This window comes from Colobus angolensis, unplaced genomic scaffold, assembly GCF_000951035.1.
Source record: "Colobus angolensis palliatus isolate OR3802 unplaced genomic scaffold, Cang.pa_1.0 Scaffold327, whole genome shotgun sequence".
In the NCBI taxonomy this organism is placed as follows: Eukaryota; Metazoa; Chordata; class Mammalia; order Primates; family Cercopithecidae; genus Colobus; species Colobus angolensis.
Genome location: NW_012116566.1, coordinates 4,060,578 through 4,081,008, shown reverse-complemented (window position 1 = coordinate 4,081,008; position 20,431 = coordinate 4,060,578). Strand labels below are relative to the sequence as shown.

Genomic DNA, 20,431 nt, shown 5'->3' with positions numbered 1-20,431 from the left:
AAAAGAAATGGAAATTTTGTTTCTCAAAAAGTGTATTGCTTTTCTAGAACACCTACCACTGTTCAGTTTTACTTTAGAGATCTATCATTCAAGCAGGCCATTTCCCAAAGACTGTGGTTGTGCACGTTGTTCGATTCTATTGGAGAATATGCAAAGATTTTGAAATCTTTAGGCTTGTGTACTCCTTTGCCAGTGCTCTGTCTACAGATGTATATTTTCATATTTCTTGCATAGCTTTATTGTTTGGGGACAAAATGCTTGGTGAAACTATTTTATGTTTGGACATGGGGCAAAACCAACATGTTTAGAGTTGGTTTCTGGCTCCTCTTTGACAGAAGTTTTATATTTAGCATTTCATATAATCCAATGGAAATTTTATGTGAGTGGAAGAAGGAAGAACCTGGAGGAAAGCCAGCTTCTTTATCTTCTAGCCCACCCACAAACCTGCACAGAATAATTATAAAACAACAGGCTGGTGTTGGCAGAACCCTGATGGATATCTGGTGAACCTTGGGTCAATTATGAGGGATATGAAGGCAAGTCTTAGCATCATTCTCACTCTTGCAGCAGGGCAATCTAATAGGAAGAAAAAAATACTTAAATGCAACTAACTATAGGATATCACTTATTATATGACAGAGTAATGTTTTTAACACATAAGGTAGATCATGTTGTTCCTCTACTTGAAATTCTCTACTGGCTCCTTACTTTACTCCCAGTCAAAATGGAATCCTACCAATGACTGCTCTGTCAGCATGCCAGGCTGCCCCAACCAGGGGCCACTGCATTTGCTGTGCAGAGGGAGCCATGTAGTTTCCTTCCACTTCTCCATGTCTTTGCCCAAAAGTCTCCTCGAGGTCCCTATCATGCTGCACTCCCCCATGTATTTTGGATCTTGCTTACCCTAGTCTGTATCCATTTCCTTCCCATAGAAACCACCACATTCTAATGTACTATGCAATTTACTTATTTGCTGTGCTGATTTTCTGAGTCTCCATCCCTACTGCTAGAATAGAAGTTCCTTGAGGACTGGGATCGTGTCTACTTTCTTTACTTCTCCATCCCATGCTCATAGTCTTATGGCATCAGTGGGCACATGATAAACGTCTTGAACGCATCAAAGGATAACCTGGAAACACAAAGGTGAAGGTTGACCTCGAAGAAGAAGGGGTCTGTGGACCAACTTGTTGAAAGGTTTGGGCAGGAGCTTGCGGCATAGCTGAGCAGAGTGCTGGCAGTGGGGAAAGGATATCTATAAGTTAGCTCAGGTCACTTTCTAGAATGGCCTTGAGGTCCCAATGGGAAAGGTAGTCCACTCTCTCTCCTGTGGACCAGCTCCATGAACTCATCCAAAGTCTCAGAAGAATGATGTTAAATAATTTTAGCTGGAGGGACATCAGAGAACAAATATTTTATGGCAATTTGGGTGGCTTACAGCTTGACTTTTGGGCTGATGAGTTGGGGCAATGCGGGTTACGCACATATCATCAGGGCCTGTTTTAGATCCTGGTGACGATCACTGAATAAGCATTTATTATGCTGAATAGAGGTTTTTAAATACTGAAATTAGAATCTTTGAGCATGTATAATACTCCTTTGAAATTACATTTAAATTTATGAACCAGATAAAAAGATCATTGCTTTGCTTTAGAATTACATAGTTTTTTAGACAAAAAAAAAAATAGAATATTTTTGTTTTGATTGATTATTGACCATACTCACTTGGCCTGACATCTGTTAGCCATAGTTTGAATTATATTAAGCTTTGTAGCAATTTATTATTACAGGATATTGTAAAAATTAACCTAGGCTTGAAGGAGTAAGATTCAACACTGATCAGAATTTTGAAAGGAAAAGTATCATACCACTCAAATAGAGGGATCTGAACAATAGTGTCATTATTGGAATGGAATGGGGCCTCCCTTCTCTCAAGGCTATAACACTAAAAACAGAGTGAAAATGCTGGCTTATTTGTTGAACGTTTCTCTGACATTACATTGAAGTCACAGGCGCTACAGAATATTCAATAAGCATGTCTTTCATACTTCGGCACACAGCTAAAGTAAATTATAGTAGCAATATCTACCACTGAGCTAAATAAATGAGATATTCCACAATGGTTTCCCTTCTGTTAGTAGCGTGAATTAGAACATTTCAACTCCTGGTTTGATCATTCAGACTTGTGCATCCTACCCACCGCCACGTAAGTGAGTCTACCAGTAACATTTGCCTCACACTTCAGTTATATCTTTGAACATTGACATTTATTGATGTCTTCAAACTATAACTCTGAAGACTTCAGACACAGAGCTTTGATGTCTTTATAACTTAGTAATCCTTTCTGATTAAACGTTAAAGCAACTTTGAATGTGGGTAGAGGGACAGGCCCGTTATCTCAGTGGAATGTTTTATCAGTTCCTCTCACCCACATTCCTATCATTCAGCAGTGTGAGAAGGTAAAACTTACAAAGCCTCTGATGAATGAGGATGTTTCTTGAAGAAGGTAATCATATTTTAAAAATTGTTTCTGGCACAATAATTTAACGTTAGTAGTGGAAATCCAAATAAACTTTCAGCTCCTGCTTCAATAATGTGAATGTCACATAAATGAGCACGTAGTAATGCCTGCACCAGGCTGTTAACCCTCTTTGCTTCTCAACTCTGCATTCATTTCTTGAAGCCATGTGGCCTGTCAGGTGCTTCTGATACAAAGATGAAAAAAGTCCTGTCCTCAAGTAGCTTTCAGTTTAGTTAGAGAAATGCACGGATGGATAACATCAATAAATTGGTAAAAGAGATGGGTTCAGGGGTCACAGAGCCAGTGGTGCATAATGAGCATTTCAGAGGAAGGGTTCCTAGAAGAGACAGTGCCCAATAAATGCAAAAAGGCTGAAACTAACTTTGTCAGCTGAAAACGGTGTGGGGCGTTCAGTTCTTCAGAAGCAAAAGCACAGAAGTTAAAAGGGCTTATATTGTTGAAAATAAGCTTAAAACAAGATAGCCTTCCAATAAATCAACTCTGGTGGGATGATCAAAATTATACTCTGGTGGGTACCGCAAAATTATAAAAACTAAAATATTAGCATGCTCTCTCTCCTCTCTTCTGTATAACAACATTTGCATCTTTCTTGAAAAAAAAATTATTTCCAGATTGGCAGCTGCTTCTTCTTACCAAGAGTTGGTTTTAACTGCAGCTAATGTATTTGTGCAGTGAAACTGTAAGATCAAGCACATGCCTTAAAGAAACAATTGAGAGCACATTTAAAAATCCGACTTCACAAAATGTAGCTATGCCTAAACTCATCACAATTATTTTCCAAACAGTTCTGTTTACCTGATTACACATTTATAGTATGTTTCTTTATATTTATATCAAAAACCCAAAGAGGAACCCCATGCTTTTTTTAGGAGACACAATACTCTATTTTTTTCGGAGTACACTCACAAACTCAGAATGTATATCAATTGATATCACATATAGACATAGAGGGAGTAACTAGATGGACACTGACATAGTCACATAGGGAAACACATATAAGAGAGGTACAGCATGAACAACACATAGATATTTCTAAAGAAAACGTTTGTAACTTAGCATTACTCCATAATTGTACTTTATTATTTCTTTCCTTCATTCACAGCACCAAAGGGCATTTCCCCCAAGTTGAGGAACACACTGACAAAAAGGCAGGCTTGGCCTCCACATCCACTGCATGCCCGTTCCCCACCTGTCCCCTTGGAGTTCACTGACACCATACAGCACCGGGTACGTACCTGGCTGAAGCTCTGGCCCGCAGCTCGGGCTTGTGTGCCTCGGGCCGGGAGCTGTGAAGGGGGGGTTTCCCCCAGGGCCAGGGTCTGGTTGCTGTGGTAGCTGGCCGGATACTGGAAAGACCCTTCAGGTTTGGAATTGAGCTGAAGTGCACTCTGGGAGAGCAGGCTGGGCCCTGCATTGAAAGTCATTTAGAACAGTCAGTGACAGTCTCAGTGAAGCAGAAATGACATGTATTATTTATTGAGAGTAGCCTAGAATTATCACATGCACATGATTCCAGCCATCCACGCTTAAAATTCTGAGAACTAAAATGACCATATAATTTGACTCCAGCTCTCAAATGAGATTTTTTTTTTTTTTGGTGGTGGTTTAAAAGTTCTCAAAGGAGTAGATTTTTCAAATGATCTCATCCTGACCTACATAGAGACATTTCTTATGAGACAAATCAGTTAATCAAGTAGTTATTTTGGGATCAGACAATATCAGAAACATTTGAAATAATGTAAAACTCCACTTTTCGGTACCTGTTAATTTCGCTAATATAATTATATCTCCTACTTAATGATTGAGATGCTAAAACACTCGAAACCTTCCAATCACTGACAAATTCTATTGTATAAATAGTGATATAATACCTCAGTGCCTGAAGGGTAGACAGTGTTTAAAATATTAATAGCTCTTTGTGCAATGTGGTATTCACCGTTGCCTCACATCATCCCTGATGACTGCTTACCTTTCCCATCACAGCAGTGCACAGTAGGAGAACAAAGAGAACATACAGTGTTCCAATTCGTGCCACAAATGTAGCTGATATTACAAGGGATGAAGAATCAGTTTCTGGTCTTATTTAATTAAACGTTGCATATGAAATTGTTTTGTTTTCTTATATTCTATATAGATGAGATCCTTGCATTTTCACTTTTTCTTTTTAAGCAAATTTTCTTTGAACAAATTTAATACTCTCTTTGGGGATAAAATAAGTATGGAGGAGAGTAAATGTGCTTGCTGTTTTCTACTGTGTATGTTTGAGAGGGGCTGGGGTAAGAAGAATGTATTAGTGGCAAAAACTTGGCAAAACAAGTTTTCTCCTGTTTCTTTGCACCATAGTACAAAGTCACATATTCAAGTGTAATACTACACATCTAGACTATAGCATAACCATTGAATCATTCTTGATCTCCCTCTTTGGCTGTTTTAGACAACAGTATCACTTCTGATACATATGAGCAGATTTCAAGTTCCTTATTTTTTCTTTTTAAGAATGGAACATGACTTTATATTTTGAGTGAGACATGATGTGGATCACTTTTCATAAAAATAATGCATCCTCTTTTAAATAACATTGGTTCATAAAACCTTTGGCACTTAAAGCCTTCCCAATCCCTCTGATTTTCTGACAGAACTTTGAAACAACATCAAGATATTTTTTCGTCAGTATTTGAAACAACATGAAGATAAATTTTCATCAGTATTTTATATTGAATAATATGCCAATTAACTAGTACAGTTATTTTGGAATCTATGCAGTTTCTGGAAAAAAGGTAAGCAAGGAAATAAAAGTGTTTTCATCCACCCACAACTTCATCATGAAGAGTATAACAAAAGTACAATTGCAATCCTTTTACTTTTACTTTAAGAAACCCAGTCCTGAGAAAACAGTATGTACCAGATGGTGACGTTTCCAATAGCCTGGAAAAAAAATCATTTATTCCATCCTAATGGTATTAAATCACTGAATATAAGGAAGTCTCCGAGGGGAGATGCATTTAGAGTTTGATTCTGGGTGCCAGTAACATATTGTCCCCATCACTGCTATGGAAGCTGCCAGGCCCAGCGGAGTCAAAGAAAAATGTCTGAGGTCCAAGTGACAGGCAGGCTGAGATATGGGAGAGCCTCTGGAGGCTGGGCAAGTGGAGACTAACCGTAAAGCGGAGGAGAAGGAGGTGGGCCCTGGGAAGGCAGTGGCAACTGTGGCTAAGGGCTTTACCCTTGGTCCCTCCCAAGGTCACATCGTAATGGTGGGAGTGAGCTATGGTGGAAAAGCAAAGGCCCTTTCAGCTGGGTGGTCACCATTCTATCTGACAATGCGGGGCTGCCTGCTGAGGCTTTCTTGGCTATTTCTTTTCTGTACAGTCTACCTGGGCATAATGGCTTGCATTGGCCATACTCTCCTCCCCCTTGAGATAGTAATGCATCCTAAGGTTAAAAGAAGGTTACAGCAGATACGACAGCGCACAGACCTTTGGAAATATCAATAGAATGAAGTAAAGAAAATAAACACATAAACAAAATATTTAATTTCATGGAAGTAGTTTAGCATTATCTTAAAACAGACAGTTGCATTCCTCATTATTTGTCCTTCAAAGAGAATGCAGGAATTGCCTTACGAACTTTTTTGAATATGTAGTTAGCAAGTTAAATAACTTTGTATATTCTGAAGAGACTCATACAATTATCTCCAGAAACGTACAAATGCTGTCTATACAGGATCTTCTAATGACAATGTAAAGTCCCTTTTCAAAAGAATTTCAATTAAAAATATGGTTTACTTGCTCCCAGAATATATATGATAGAATAATGAAATCTAGTCACCATTTATAGAATCAGTTGTGTATTTGATCAGTACTCAATGAAAACTAACCAGGATTTTCTATCTCATTACTCTATTCATACATCTCAAGCACTGAAACCTAGATGTACTCTGACAAAAGTAATTGCAACAATGAGCAATGTATCAGAATATTACAACATTGACATATCACCTGGCAAGGACAGAACAGTCAAGACAATGGCCAAAACAGTGTACGCATTTTAGAATGATGTTTTTCCGGTTTTGAATCAGTCTCATTTATTCATTCCAATTTTAGAGAGCACAGACATATGAATATATGAAACAGGTGAAAATTTTAGGACAATTCTTAATTACTTTATAATGAAAGTACAATTTAAATGTAACTAACTTTCGATTAGCTTTATTAATATTACTGTGCAATGAGGTAGAAAATACAAATTTGCTGAGGATTTAAAAAGCATTTATAGTTTTGGGCTTTAAATTATGACTTTTTTTTTCTCCGGAACTGTTGACTTTATATCAAGCCTTGTTTGGGCTAGAGGTAAAACGAGGCTGTGGTCTTGAACCTATGGAATCTATGACCTGAAGAACACAGGTAATGTGGAAAGAAATGGTAGAGGAAGAGAAAGGAGCTGGGCCCTAACATTTCACCCAGGGAAACTGCACCTTTAATGCAATACATTAAACCGCATGCTTTAGCAGAACATCTGCGTCAAAAATTGCATCTTTAATGCAATGATTTCTAGAAGACATCTGAACTGTGGGCAGCAGTGGATCATCATGTCCTTCGTGGCCACAGAGAGCGGAAGCCATGCTCCCATTTGCCTTTGAGACACTGACCTGAGGGGTCACAGTGGCTTCTTTGGCCATTCTGACCCTTCTCCATGATGGAACAGTCCTCAGAACTGAGCCCAAGAGTTTTCCCAAAATGAATCACTCCTGTGAGCCAGGAAGAGAAGGTGAAACCATTTCCTGATAAACTGATAATGCTTAAGACAGTTTTCTGTCTTTGTTCTGAACAAAACCCACTAGTCTTAACTGGATAGAGAGAAGAAATTCCAAGGGAACTACAAAGTTGATCCCATTAACCCTAAGAAGATATATGAAGCAAGGATCTTTAGTGTAACACCAATGTCTCAACATGTTTTCACATGTATGAATTGGTTAGAGACTACACAGCAACCTGCGGAAAAAAAAAAAACAAAAAACTGCATAATCTTCATTTTTGTCCTAGAAGTACAAGCAGAGGCAGAGAGAGGTTAAATTGTTAGCCAGTGTCACCCATATGGCAACATGAAGAGGCCTGGATCCTTATCTTCTGTCTCCAAGTCCAAAAGTCGCTGTTATTTACCATCAAAGCACTGTTTCTTTAAGTCATAAATACATATCAGCAGTTTAAGGTTGAAAAAGTCCTGTGTAAACAGAAATCCACTTGTTTCCAGGAGAAAGCTTCATGCCTCAGATTTTGTTGCTTCTCCAGTGAATTGCTGCTTACAGATTCCAGGTGCTGGCTAGAGGAAACTCGCTGTCCACTACTCGTGGGACAAAATCAATCTCAGAAGATGTAGAGGTTGAAATGTTAATTTTCTGCACAAAAACTCAGGCCCACTTACAGGTCATATCAACACAGACATATATAACACAGACACAATATGGCCAGCTTCTTCTGATCAGATTAACTGAGTATTTTAGAGTTTCCATGATTATGTGCACTTGTTCTGTTTGCATAGTGTTAAAGAGACTTTATGTGGAATTGCTAATATTTGCCTGCTTTAGCTGAACATCTGCTTCAGAATACAGTAGACCTTCAATTAAAGAATATACTTTGTAATAATACAGAAGAGGCCAGAGATCTATAATGTGGCATTCCCGAGTTATTCTATAAGTCACAACCGCACTAATGGAGTATCTGAACGTGTGTTGAAAAAAATCCAGGACTGGACATCCACAGACCTGGGCTCTAGCCCATTTTCATATTTATTTGACCATAGATGATGATGACAAAGATGATGATGACAGTGACAGTAATGACCAGTTAACCTCTTTTGAGTACTTAGGAAGTTCCAAGGATTGTCCTGAGGAGTTTCCATCTATTCACCTATCGAATTTTAATGACATCTAAGTGAGGAAGGTAGAACCATTCCAACTGATGTCGAGGGAACTAAGGGATCCATTAACTGAGCCCTCACAGTTACTGGTGGGCCTGGGGTTAAAACAAAATAGCAGATTGGCTTCAGAATGTGTGTTCTTAAACACACTTCAGGATTCTGTCACGACAAATTTTAATCTTTCCAAATTTGAACACCTAAGCAGATAATGGATGTTCAAGTGCTTGGAAAAATTTTAACTGCTATACAAATATCAGTTATTCTTATCTGATTATCTAATTGCGTAGCCACATGGTCTGATAATAATAAAACCTTCAATGGGATTTTTTTGGTCTTGAAAATCTTATTGCAGGACTGTCCCACACATCATTTATGTTTTCTTTCAACAACCTGCAAGCTTTCATCTTACAAACAAGACATACATGGCACAGTTCATTAAAATGGCCTGTATGCAATAAAACAACAACAACAAAACTAATATCAGAGCAAATAGATGAGAAGCTAAAATCTTTTGGCACTTAGAGACAGTTCTCCGTTTCCTCAGTCTGAAATTCTTTTTTCCATCAACCTCAAAACTCATTCTCTAACTTAAACTGCTGCATAAACGTCACCTCCTAATATTTTAATAGAAAATATTAAGTAAGAATAAAGGAAACAGATGGTAGAACTTATATACAAAAGGGTTATTGGAGATTACAAAATCAATGAGAAAAATTGTTGATTATTTCTAAAATTACTGAACTGAGTTAAACAGGTTCAAAGCACTTTGATCAGACTTAACTCTGCAGAGTAAAAATATTCTGTTTAAATTTCACTACTAATGATTTCATTTGTAGCAGCAGTTTCACCTTTATGGGTTCCAGAAGAACTTGCCCATTTACAAAGGTACTTAGAGTAAGAGATATCTACTGGTGATAAAGTGGTTGTTTTGTCCTGATCTTCATTAGTAACTTATAAAGCTCATTTGGAAGAGTTTCTCTCAGGAGGTCCCCTAAAAACAGTGGTTTAGTGCATCTACCATTCCAAAAATCAACTGAGAGAAAAAGCCCAAGTGGCTTGTTATGCAAGAAACCTTCAGAGTTGATGCAGTTGTTCTATGGGCAGGTGTGTTTTTAAATTTCATTTCCAAGCCTCTGTCTCCAGAATATCTATTTCATCTGGTCAGTTGCTTTCAATGTGTAATGCTTTATGTGAAAATGAAAACGTTAATGATCCTAGGAACCTAGAAGTACCCATTCAGTTTTTAAACTGATTTAGACTTAACCAATGTCCTTGGCTTAATTAGTATGCTTTTCCAAGTTTGACTACTGTAGATGGATACATATCGGATTGGTGACAGTAAGTCACTCACCTTCTTTTCCTTTTTTTTAAATTTTATTTTACTTTCAGTTCCAGGATACATGTGCAGAATGTGCAGGTTTGTTACATACATATACACGTGCCATGGTGGTTTGCTGCACCCATCAACCCGCCATCTAGGTTTTAAGCCCTGCATGTATTAGGTATTTGTCCTGATGCTCTCCCTCCCCTTCCCTCCCAGCCTCCAACAGGCCCCGGTGTGTGATGTTCCCCTCCCTGTGTCCATGTGTTCTCATTGTTCAACTCCCACTTATGAGTGAGAACATGCGGTGTTTGATTTTCGGTTCCTGTGTTAGTTTGCTGAGAATGATGGTTTCCAGTTTCATCCATGTCCCTGCAAAGGACATGAACTCATTCTTTTTCATGGATGAAAGGTCACTCGATTTCTTTACAATGGTGTAAAATGGAAGACATGAGTAAACTGACATTTATCATAAAAACAACTCTCAAATATATAACTTTAGTTTGGAATGTATACCCAAAGAATTTTATCATGAGTGAGATTGCACATGATATTGTCATCACAGAAGTGTACTTTTCCTCACTCACTCCAATTCCCTACTATTCCTTACAAAGTTTTGTCTTTAGATTATTTGCCATTAAAAATTAATGTAGCACATGGAGAAGAAAAACATTATATATTTCTTCATAAATTGTCTAAAGGGGATCTGATATATTCGTATTTCTCACTATCAATACTTGTGAAAAGAAATAAAACATTAACACAAATCGGTTTCGAAGAAAATAAAATGAAAAAGTGAAACTCAGAAAACACTACAGTTTGTGAATGGGAACACAGGAATTTAAAGAATCAGTCTTTGATTTCCCACACATCACACATTTCCCCCCATGACCTGCATGGCTTGCTGGTGGATTTCTTTCAGGTCTCTGATTCAATGTCTTCTCCCAGTAGAGGATTTCCTGGCCTTCGATCATTCTTTATTCTAGTGGTTCTCAAAACCCTTGGTCTCTTAACCCTCAACATTACAGAGGACTCCAAAGAACTTTATTTTATCTGGGTTACACATGATGCTAGTCACTCAAAATGCTTCCAACAGAAGAATACGCAGCACACATTCCCAGACCTGTCAGGGACATGACATTGTTACATGCCACGTAGTCTCTGGAAATCTTCAACAACATTCGTGTGAGAAAAAGCATGGGAAAGCAAGTATCTCTTAGTATTATTATGAAAACGTTTTGACTTTGAAAGTCCCCAACAGAGGCCACGAAGACCCTGGAATTCCCAAGTATGCTTTGAGAAAAGGTGCTTTACTCTACTGTTGACCTGGCTTTGTCCTTCTGCAAAGCCATTATCGATCTGGCCCTTCAGTATTGAAAAGGTTGATTTTGGCCTTTTCTGACTAGAATGTAAATCCCACAAGGACAGAGGCCCTTTGTTCCCGCCATTAATAAGTGGTTAATATATACATTTAACAAAATAAATGACTGGAACATCCACCTGTGCCTACAGTGATATAATAAAAACCCAGTACATTAAGAGTTGGGTACATCAGTTACTATTCAAGTGCCTTAGTGTTTGATCAGTATCAGTATCCATTTTTCTCTTTCTTCTTCCTTTTTTTTTTTCAGACAGAGTCTGGCTCTATTGCCTGAGCTGGAGTGCAGTGAGGCAATCTCGGCTCACTGCAACCTCCACTTCCCAGGTTCAAGCGATTCTCCTGCCTCAGCCTCCCAAGTAGCTGGGATTACAGGCATGCCCCACCATGCCCGGTTAATTTTTTGTAGAGACAGGGTTTTGCCATGTTGGCCAGGCTGGTCTCGAACTACTGACCTCAAGTGATCTGCCCACCTTGGCCTCCCAAAGTGCTGAGATTGCAGGCATGAGCCACCATGCCTGACCAGTATTTACATGTTTTAACTTTTGGGGGAATCCCTCAATACATTTTCATAATGTGTTACCAGGAGAGTCCTCTCCTTCCACTGCTTATTCTAAGGCTTATTCTAAAGCTTTCTCACTGGGGCTGGCAGCCTCTTTGCTTTTTCTCATACCTATGGCAGCTCTGAAACTGTCCTTACTTCCCGCAGCTTTCATCTAATTTTCAAATTTGTGTTCTGGGAATCTACAATGCCTTGACAATTTCAAGACCAGGAAATTCCTACCAGGTTCTACACACATTGTGCTTGATCCCAGAAGATCCTGATAACTCAATTGTGAATGGGGTCTTTAATGAGAAATCTGCATTGTTTTCTCTTATTAAGCATATGGTTAAAGAGCTCTTCTTACTTGATGCCTTTGCCTATTCCTTAAATTCTCAGGTTTTCCTCTGAGCTGGTGACCTTGTTAGAGAAGGTATAACATGCTTCCGAAACATCTACATGGTAGAAGGAAATCTAACAAAAAGAAATTAGACTGGGCACGGTGGCTCATGCCTGTAATTCCAGCCACTTGGGAGGCGGAGGCAGGAGAATCACTCGAACCCAGGAGACAGAGGTTGCCGTGAGATGAGATTGCGCTACTGCACTCCAGCCTGGTAACAGAGCAGGACTCCGTCCAAAAAAAAAAAAGGCCGGGCGCGGTGGCTCAAGCCTGTAATCCCAGCACTTTGGGAGGCCGAGGCAGGCGGATCACGAGGTCAGGAGATCGAGACCATCCTGGCTAACACGGTGAAACCCTGTCTCTACAGCCGGGCATGGTGGTGGGCACCTGTAGTCCCAGCTACTTGGGAGGCTGAGACAGGAGAATGGTGTGAACCCGGGAAGCTGAGCTTGCAGTGAGCTGAGATCGTGCCACTGCACTCCAGCCTGGGCGACAGAGCGAGACTCCGTCTCAAAAAAAAAAAAGAAGAAGAAAAAGAAATTAAACACCAGCTGAGAAATAGATAGAAATACTTTCTGGAAGGGAGGATAGTTATAGCTTCCTGAAGGATTTTATTATTTCCTGTAGGCCACCTATGTGTTTTCCCTCAGCTTTTGCCCTCACCTTCCATTTTTGCCACTGCTAACCTCCCATTACTTTCATACACCCAAGGTAGGGGAGAAAGTGAGTGTAAGTGAATTTCAAAAGGAATGGTAGCATCAGCCAACTTTAGACCTGGACACCATGACAAACCTCTGGAAAGAACAGTCTTGTTTGTATTTTAAAAACTTGGACTTCCCAGCACTTTGGGAGGCCGAGGCATGCAGATCACTGGAGTTCAGGGGCTCAACACCAGCCTGACTAACATGGTGAAACTCTATCTCTACTAAAAGTACAAAAATTAGCCAGGTATAGTGGGGCATGCCTGTAATTCCAGCTACTTGGGAGGCTGAGGCAGGAGAATCACTTGAACCTAGGAGGCAGAGGTTAGAGTGAGCTGAGATTGTGCCATTGCACTCCAGCCTGGGCAACAAAAGCAAAACTCCGTCTCAAAAATAAATAAATAAGCAAACAAATAAACCTGGACCAAAGAGTATATGATAAAGTGATTTCATAGGGAATGAACAATTAGGATAGCTCAACTGACTCAAATAGACATATTTTCAGGATGTGGGGTCTCTAAGGCCGGGTGACAGTCCTCGGGCACCTCTGGGGTGAGGGAGGTTTTGTATCCTGTTGGGTCTATCGGAGGACCTGATTTCCACTATAACAGAAAGGAAAACAAAGAAAACAGCCCCTTTTCACTGACCATGACTTTCATTTTTGCAGCCAATTTGATTAATGGCTTTATCATTTTGATTATTATAATTTTCATGAAAAATTTACTCTCCTAAGACGTCTTCTGCATCTTTTGGTGTCATGCTTACAGGAATTATGGAAACATTCACTTCACAAGGATGCCTCTCACCTTGATTATTATTATTACATGAGAACATAGGGAATTAGGTTTTTTTTTTTTTTTTTGTCGCCCGCGCTGGAGTGCAGTGGCCGGATCTCAGCTCACTGCAAGCTCCGCCTCCCGGGTTTACGCCATTCTCCTGCCTCAGCCTCCCCAGTAGCTGGGACTACAGGCGCCCGCCGCCTCGCCCGGCTAGTTTTTTTGTATTTTTTAGTAGAGACGGGGTTTTACTGTGTTAGCCAGGATGGTCTCGATCTCCTGACCTCGTGATCCGCCCGTCTCGGCCTCCCAAAGTGCTGGGATTACAGGCTTGAGCCACCGCGCCCGGCCCGGGAATTAGGTTTTATAGCCTTTAAATAACCTGATCTCTCAAACATCTCTTGTGAATTAAGTATATTCACAGTAATTAAAATAAAATGATAAGACTGTAAGTCAACATTGAATAATATATTCACCTCTGTTAAACTATATATGATTACTCTATTTTAATTCCACCTGCTTAGAATGGTAACATATATGACTGATTCCTGAGTTTTAAAAATATATTCAGATTTGAAAACTTAGAATAATATGTACCTTTTAACCATAACACTCAGAATATATTAGCTCTGAAGATTTTCTTCCTACTGAATAATGGAATTTTCTAAAATATGACAGAACTTCAATTCACTAATACGCTACAGAAAAAATAATTACTGTTGCAAAATACAATACTTAAACAAATTAACAATCTGTGGTTAAACATACAAGTTATTTTTTTCCAGGCTGTCCTTTCTATTTCTTATTTTGACTGACAACATTTTTGTGAATTACTAGCTAAGATATGATCACCCTTATTTCTGAGTTTGTATCTAACAGGATGCATAGATTAAATAAAGTACTTGGTCCTAGGCAATTCAAGTCACATTATTCATTATGTAGAAAGCTAATGGCCCCAAGCTTCCGTTGGTAAATTATTTTTTGTTGTTTTGTTTTGTTCCACGGAAGCAACAGCAATCTCTGAAGCAATTCTCCTAGTGACTCAGAGACACTTGTTAAAATTGAAATTATACAGCCAGTAGTCACAAAAAAGAGGCAGGGTGGCAAAGGCTGTGCACACAGTTTACCAAGTGTTTCAGATAGCACTGTTGAAAATACACACAGTGTTGGAAAACATTGGTAACTGTATGACCCAATAAAATCAGCACAGCAGAGCAGTTACTGCTTGTCTTGAGGTCAAGAAGATGCATACTATGATTCAGATTTTATTTTAATCAGACCTTTGAAAGACAAATAGCAAAAAGCTTTAAATAAAGCAAATTAAGAACTGTGCGCTTCTGGGGTGAGACTGCTTTCCATTTTAGAACTTTTCCAGACTGAGTTTAGACAGTATTTAGCCTTGTTTTAGTCCCTTTTGAGTGAGGATTAAGAGACTGGTTCTCAAGGGCAGGGTGCCAGGTCCAATTTAGCATTAGCTGGTTCATAGCTAATGAATCCATTGATTGAATAATCACTGACTGTCAGAATCTGATGGGCTTCTCCTAATTAGATGAAATCTGTCAATGTGCCACTGCATATCTATTTGCTATGTTTCTATGTGGGAGCGATAAATACGGTATACGGTCGTTCCACTATCGAGGAGGATGCTGTGCTGCCAAGTGCTGTACACTCATTCTCTGCTAGTCCTCCGCATAGACAAGGATGTCTTGCAGCTTGGCTTCTGGTTGGGTTTGGCCAATGGGAGGCAGGAGAAGGAGATCGGAGGCAGGCGGAAAAAGAGATTATGTCATCGATTCCCTCCTTGCTGCCAGACAGACACTGCCTGGGCTAGTTCCTCGATTTCCCTTAGGGTCTAAGGGTGGTAAGGGCGTCTGTCTTCTACTGACTGAATACCACAACATGCACTCTTTGTTCCCTTAATCTTGCCCACCTCTTCATAAATAGTCCCTGAATTAAATTCTGTTCAGTTAAACTCTTTTGAATAGAATCTATATCTCATCTGGAACCTAACTAATACAGATATACATAAAGCAATGTAGATTTTTATTCTATGATCCTCTGAACACTTAAAATTAGCAATACTGATCCCCAAAATGATAGTTATCTACCCAATATGTTAAAATGATTTTCCTAAATTTTACTCAGTTACTTCAGTTTCAAGGTGACTCTGAAGATGTTAAGGGCAAACGGTTCTTAAGAATAAAAATATTCTTTATGTGACTAAGGTTCAGAATCCTTTGGCATACAACTTTTGAATGGTACTTTTATTACCTGCTTCTTTTTTTGTTTTGTTTCTTTTCCTTTCTTCAAAGCAGGATGCAGGAGCTTTCAAAAGAAATTATCAACTAAAATCCTAAGAGTCTTCAATAAGATAATTCAGTACATGACAATATAAACCGACTAATCTTTCTGAAAAATAAATATTTGGTGGTTACCAAATATATTTGGAAAGACCATATTGGAGTATGTAATTTCCCTATTATAAATTATTTGTAGGTAATTTTTGAATACATATTGCAGGCCAACTAAAGTGAAAACAAAAACATTTTCTTTCCATTTTCCTTGTGTGTAACAGAGTTTCTCAACTAAGAGAGCTCAGTACTATTACTTGACTTACAGAAAAAAAATCATCTATTTATCCCCTCTATCTCTTCTGACATTGATCTTTGACTATTTTACTTTATATTACTTAATCTCTGCATCACTTTTATCATGTCCATCTTACTACTTTCTTGCTATTTATTTAGCTCTTTTAAGGTTCTCCTCAAATAAGTACAACATTATTTTGTTTTCTATTTTTAATAATGAAGTTAAGTTGTCCTCTGAATGTGTTTTTTCCCTCACACTTCTGTTTTCACTAAAAAATGTTCCTATTTTATTTGCTTGGTAAATACTATGCAATTTTCTTTATTATTTCCATTTGATTCAGTAAATATCCAGAAGTATTTTTCTTAGTTTTAATATTATTTCATTTTGCTTACAATTTTATTATTTACTTTTAATGTTGGTAGATTTTTTTCCAAGAATACGGCCCTCCATACTTCTTAACTTTTATAATTGCCTTTAGCTTCCAGTATCTGGTCAATTTTTATACATTTTCCTTGGACATATGTAACAAACATATACTATCATGCAATAAATAAAACCTCTAAAATCTATTTAATCCATGGTTTCCTTAATTTGTTATTTCAACATTTTGTGGCTTTGCCTTCTAGCATTCTGTCTGATTCATGAGACGTGCATTCAAACGTTCACAAAAATATTTTTCATTAATTTCTTTTATTTTTAGTAACATTTGTTTTAATATTCACACACTATGCTGTTTGGTGCACACATGTTCATTAGATTTGAGTATGAGCTTAACACATCTTTATAAGTTAAGATAGCTCACTACATAACTCCCATCTTTGGCCCTGCTAAGTGATTCTGTACTAAATTCCAATTTATCTCACGTTACTCTTCCAATCCCACTCTTTGCATTGGTTATATTTGCCGGCAATACTTTGACTATTCCTTTAATTTCAACACTTATTTCATTAAATGTTATGAATAACTCATAACTGCTTTATCTTTGTTTACTGCAAATTTGAACTTCAATTCTTTTCAGAGGAGAATTTAGAATGCTTACATGCAGCATTAGATTGATATACCTAAATTATCCCTTCTATTTTAATTTGTTTACTTTTTATTTAACTCATTCATTACTTTCTATACTTTCCATTTATTAAATGTTACTCCTTCTAAACTCATAATCAAATATATTATTCTGCAAAAAATGAGATTTCCACTATCATCTCCCCCTTCCCCAACAAGGCTGCTTTCCTTACTCGCTAATAAGATGAGTGCGTGTGTTTCAAATATTAATTAAATGTGTTCTAACTAGAGCTGTCCCTACGACAATGAGTGAAAAGAGGTAACAATTATACACTTTTCAATACAAAATACAGAGAAGAAGGATAATACCAACCAATCTTTCTTTACGAATTGTATTAAGAGGATGCATACGGGTATAAATAAATCTGTGTATGCACAACAATGTTATCCTAAGAGTATGGTATTACAAAGATCATAGAGAAAATGAACTAATCTGTAAATTAAATGATTTTCAAGATCAGTTTGTCATCTTATCCTTATGTCTTCCTTTTGCATGACAAAGCTTAGTGGGTATTGGAGGAAATTTTATTTTTTAAATTAAGGAATAAAATGCTTCACTGGTTTTTGATGTATTACCAGGATAACACCTATTTCAATGATGAAAGTTTTAGCCTTTTGTGGAATTTTATTCAGATAAGTAAAAAGAATTTTATGATTTATTTAAAGAAGGTTCATTTCAACTCCTAAGACGCAACCATTCTGGTTGAAAAATATGTCATTAAGTGGAGAGAAAGTGATCTTTAAATATTCTATGGAATTAATATAGCAATGCAAAATGGTTAAATACAGAAATGTAAGAATTTATTGCATAGTACCTTAGCATAGTACTAAATAGATAATACTAAGAGTACACAAATTTTTTTCCTATTTTGTCATACAATTGCTGCTTTTTATGATTTCTACCAACAGTGATCTGTATGAGTAAAGCATTGATAGGTAATTTTTTTTTTTTTTAGATGGAGTCTCCTTCTGTTGCCCAGGATGGAGTGTAGTGGTGCAATCTCGGCTCAGTGCAACCTCTGCCTCCCGGGTTCAAGTGATTCTCCTGCCTCAGCCTCTAGAGTAGCTGGGACTACAGGCACGCACCACCACACCTGGCTAGTTTTTTTGTAGTTTTAGTTTTAGTAGAGACAGGATGTCACCATATTGGCCACACTGGTCTCAAACTCTTGACCTCATGATCTGCCCACCTCGGTTTCCCAAAGTGCTGGGATTATAGGCGTGAGGCACCGCGCCCGGCCAACATTGACAGTTAATTTTAAGGCAGACATTGTGTTGACTACAAAATATATGATGAGTTCATAAAATGCAGTACTGTAGATATTGAAAAGGATATCAGAGAACAGTGAGAATCACCAGTATGTCAGTAATTAGTGCGAAAACTAGATGCCAACTACTGACTTAAAATAGTTTATACTCTAATGTGAATTGAGGTGGGATAATGTGGGAAGGGAATAGATGAGACAGAGTGAAATGGATAAAACAAGCATAAAAATATCCTGCAATCCTCATTTGATATGGCTCGTAACAGTAATGATATTAGAAATAATGACATAATACTCCTATATTTCAACTGTCTTTAAGCATAACTGCCAGGTGACTTACTTTCACCTGTAGAATAATCCTGTGGGTCAAGTATTCCTGATTCCTGTAGTGACCTAATACAGGAGTCCACCAGCTCGAGACCTGTTGTAAGCTCATCTTCGATATCTTTTTGACCATCTGAAATAAAATATTTTAAAGTGATGAACAAACACATGGTATATTATTCTTAAAGATTTAGGTTATCATTTAATCATGGAAAATATCCTAGTCAAATATATTACCTCTATGAAGTTTTCATTAGCTATTCCATTGTCATTTTTGGTCAACCAGCATTAAAGCCAAGGTCAGCAATTTCATGTACCCTTGAAGAGTCATAATTACTACGGAATTGAAAGACTTAACTTCCAATAAATTGTGAGCGTCGTAACAACTTCATCTAATTTTTACTATCGGGGTGTTTTCCTATTACTTTTCTAAGTCTCATTCTAAAGTTCATAAGAAAAGTCATCAGTAGAGGTATGTGTAGAAGGGTAAGTGTTCACCAATAAGATAGACGTTACCTTGTGACTGCCAATGGAACTGCTCTTCTGCTGAACTGTAAAAAAAAGAATACAGAGATATAATGCATTGATTAGAAAAGAAGAAAACCCTAAAATCTAAGACACAAAGGCACATTAGGGTTAAGGAACAGTGGCTCTGTGGCATTTCTTTTCATTTCTTACTGTGAAAAGGGATTCCACTTTTATCCAATTTTAATTTCAATCCATTTACTGTATATCCCTTTTGATTCACAAGTATTAGCATGTTTTAAATGGACATTGTTCAATAATTATCAGAAGAGCTCATTTTTTACAAAGCCCAACCTGTTAGACTCATTCTTTACAATAGCTTCTATATACATGCAGTTTTACTCAATTTTAGCTATTTTAGAATAGGATCATGTAGACTTTGTAAGGTAGCCTAATATGGAAATAACTATCTCTTTTCTTACTAGAGAGAAGAAATAAATCTTTGCCTCCATTTAGCCATATCATATTAAAATTTCCATTTAGTTGATTATTAAGAGTTTAATTTAAAACTAATAACACTTTACCACCAACTAAATACACATTTCCAGAAGTCTCAATAATACATCTTATAAAATGACCCAGATGGAAAGGTTTGTCCATATACATATGCCAAAGATACTGTATAGAGTGACTCTATATAGGTAACAGATATTTATTTTGAAGGACTAAATAGAAAATATATAGTTTCTAAATATAAGCAACTCTTCCATTGTGTATGCAAACACTTCCTACATGCCCCCTTTTTATATGTAAATAATTGGTGAGAAATCTACATGTTAATTCCTGAAAGACATCGTTCTGAGAATGATTTTGTACACTTATTTCATGATATTTTACTCTGTTCAAGCAGCTTCTATGAATAGTTCATTAGTTTCACAAGAGCAGGTGGATTGTAGACCTTTAATCTGTACCTTAGAGGTAGGTTCTGAATATATTTACGGATAAAAAAGGAATTCTGGATATAAATCAATGTTCAGAAAAGCCATGACTGGTGTAAATGAAAACAAGAGTAGTCCTTAAAGAGACATGTGATTGTCATAGGGTATCTTGCCCCTGAGTCAATCCATACTAGGAAACTGGACAATGGTTTC

The 20,431-nt window shown here is 37.6% G+C and overlaps 1 protein-coding gene across 3 annotated transcripts in view; it reads right to left on the bottom strand.

Annotated features, from left to right (window-relative positions):
* Positions 1-20,431, bottom strand: part of CTNND2 (catenin (cadherin-associated protein), delta 2) — a 935,009-nt gene that overhangs the window by 413,124 nt on the left and 501,454 nt on the right. For 2 of the 3 annotated variants that reach the window (XM_011951767.1, XM_011951769.1), the window contains 2 exons: positions 19,332-19,366; positions 18,832-18,948 (listed from right to left, as the gene is read on the bottom strand). In XM_011951767.1, coding sequence (XP_011807157.1) covers positions 18,832-18,948; positions 19,332-19,366 — 152 coding nt within the window. Of the gene's footprint in view, positions 1-3,774; positions 3,948-18,831; positions 18,949-19,331; positions 19,367-20,431 lie in introns of all 3 variants that reach the window. The other variant, XM_011951770.1, reaches the window with a different exon arrangement.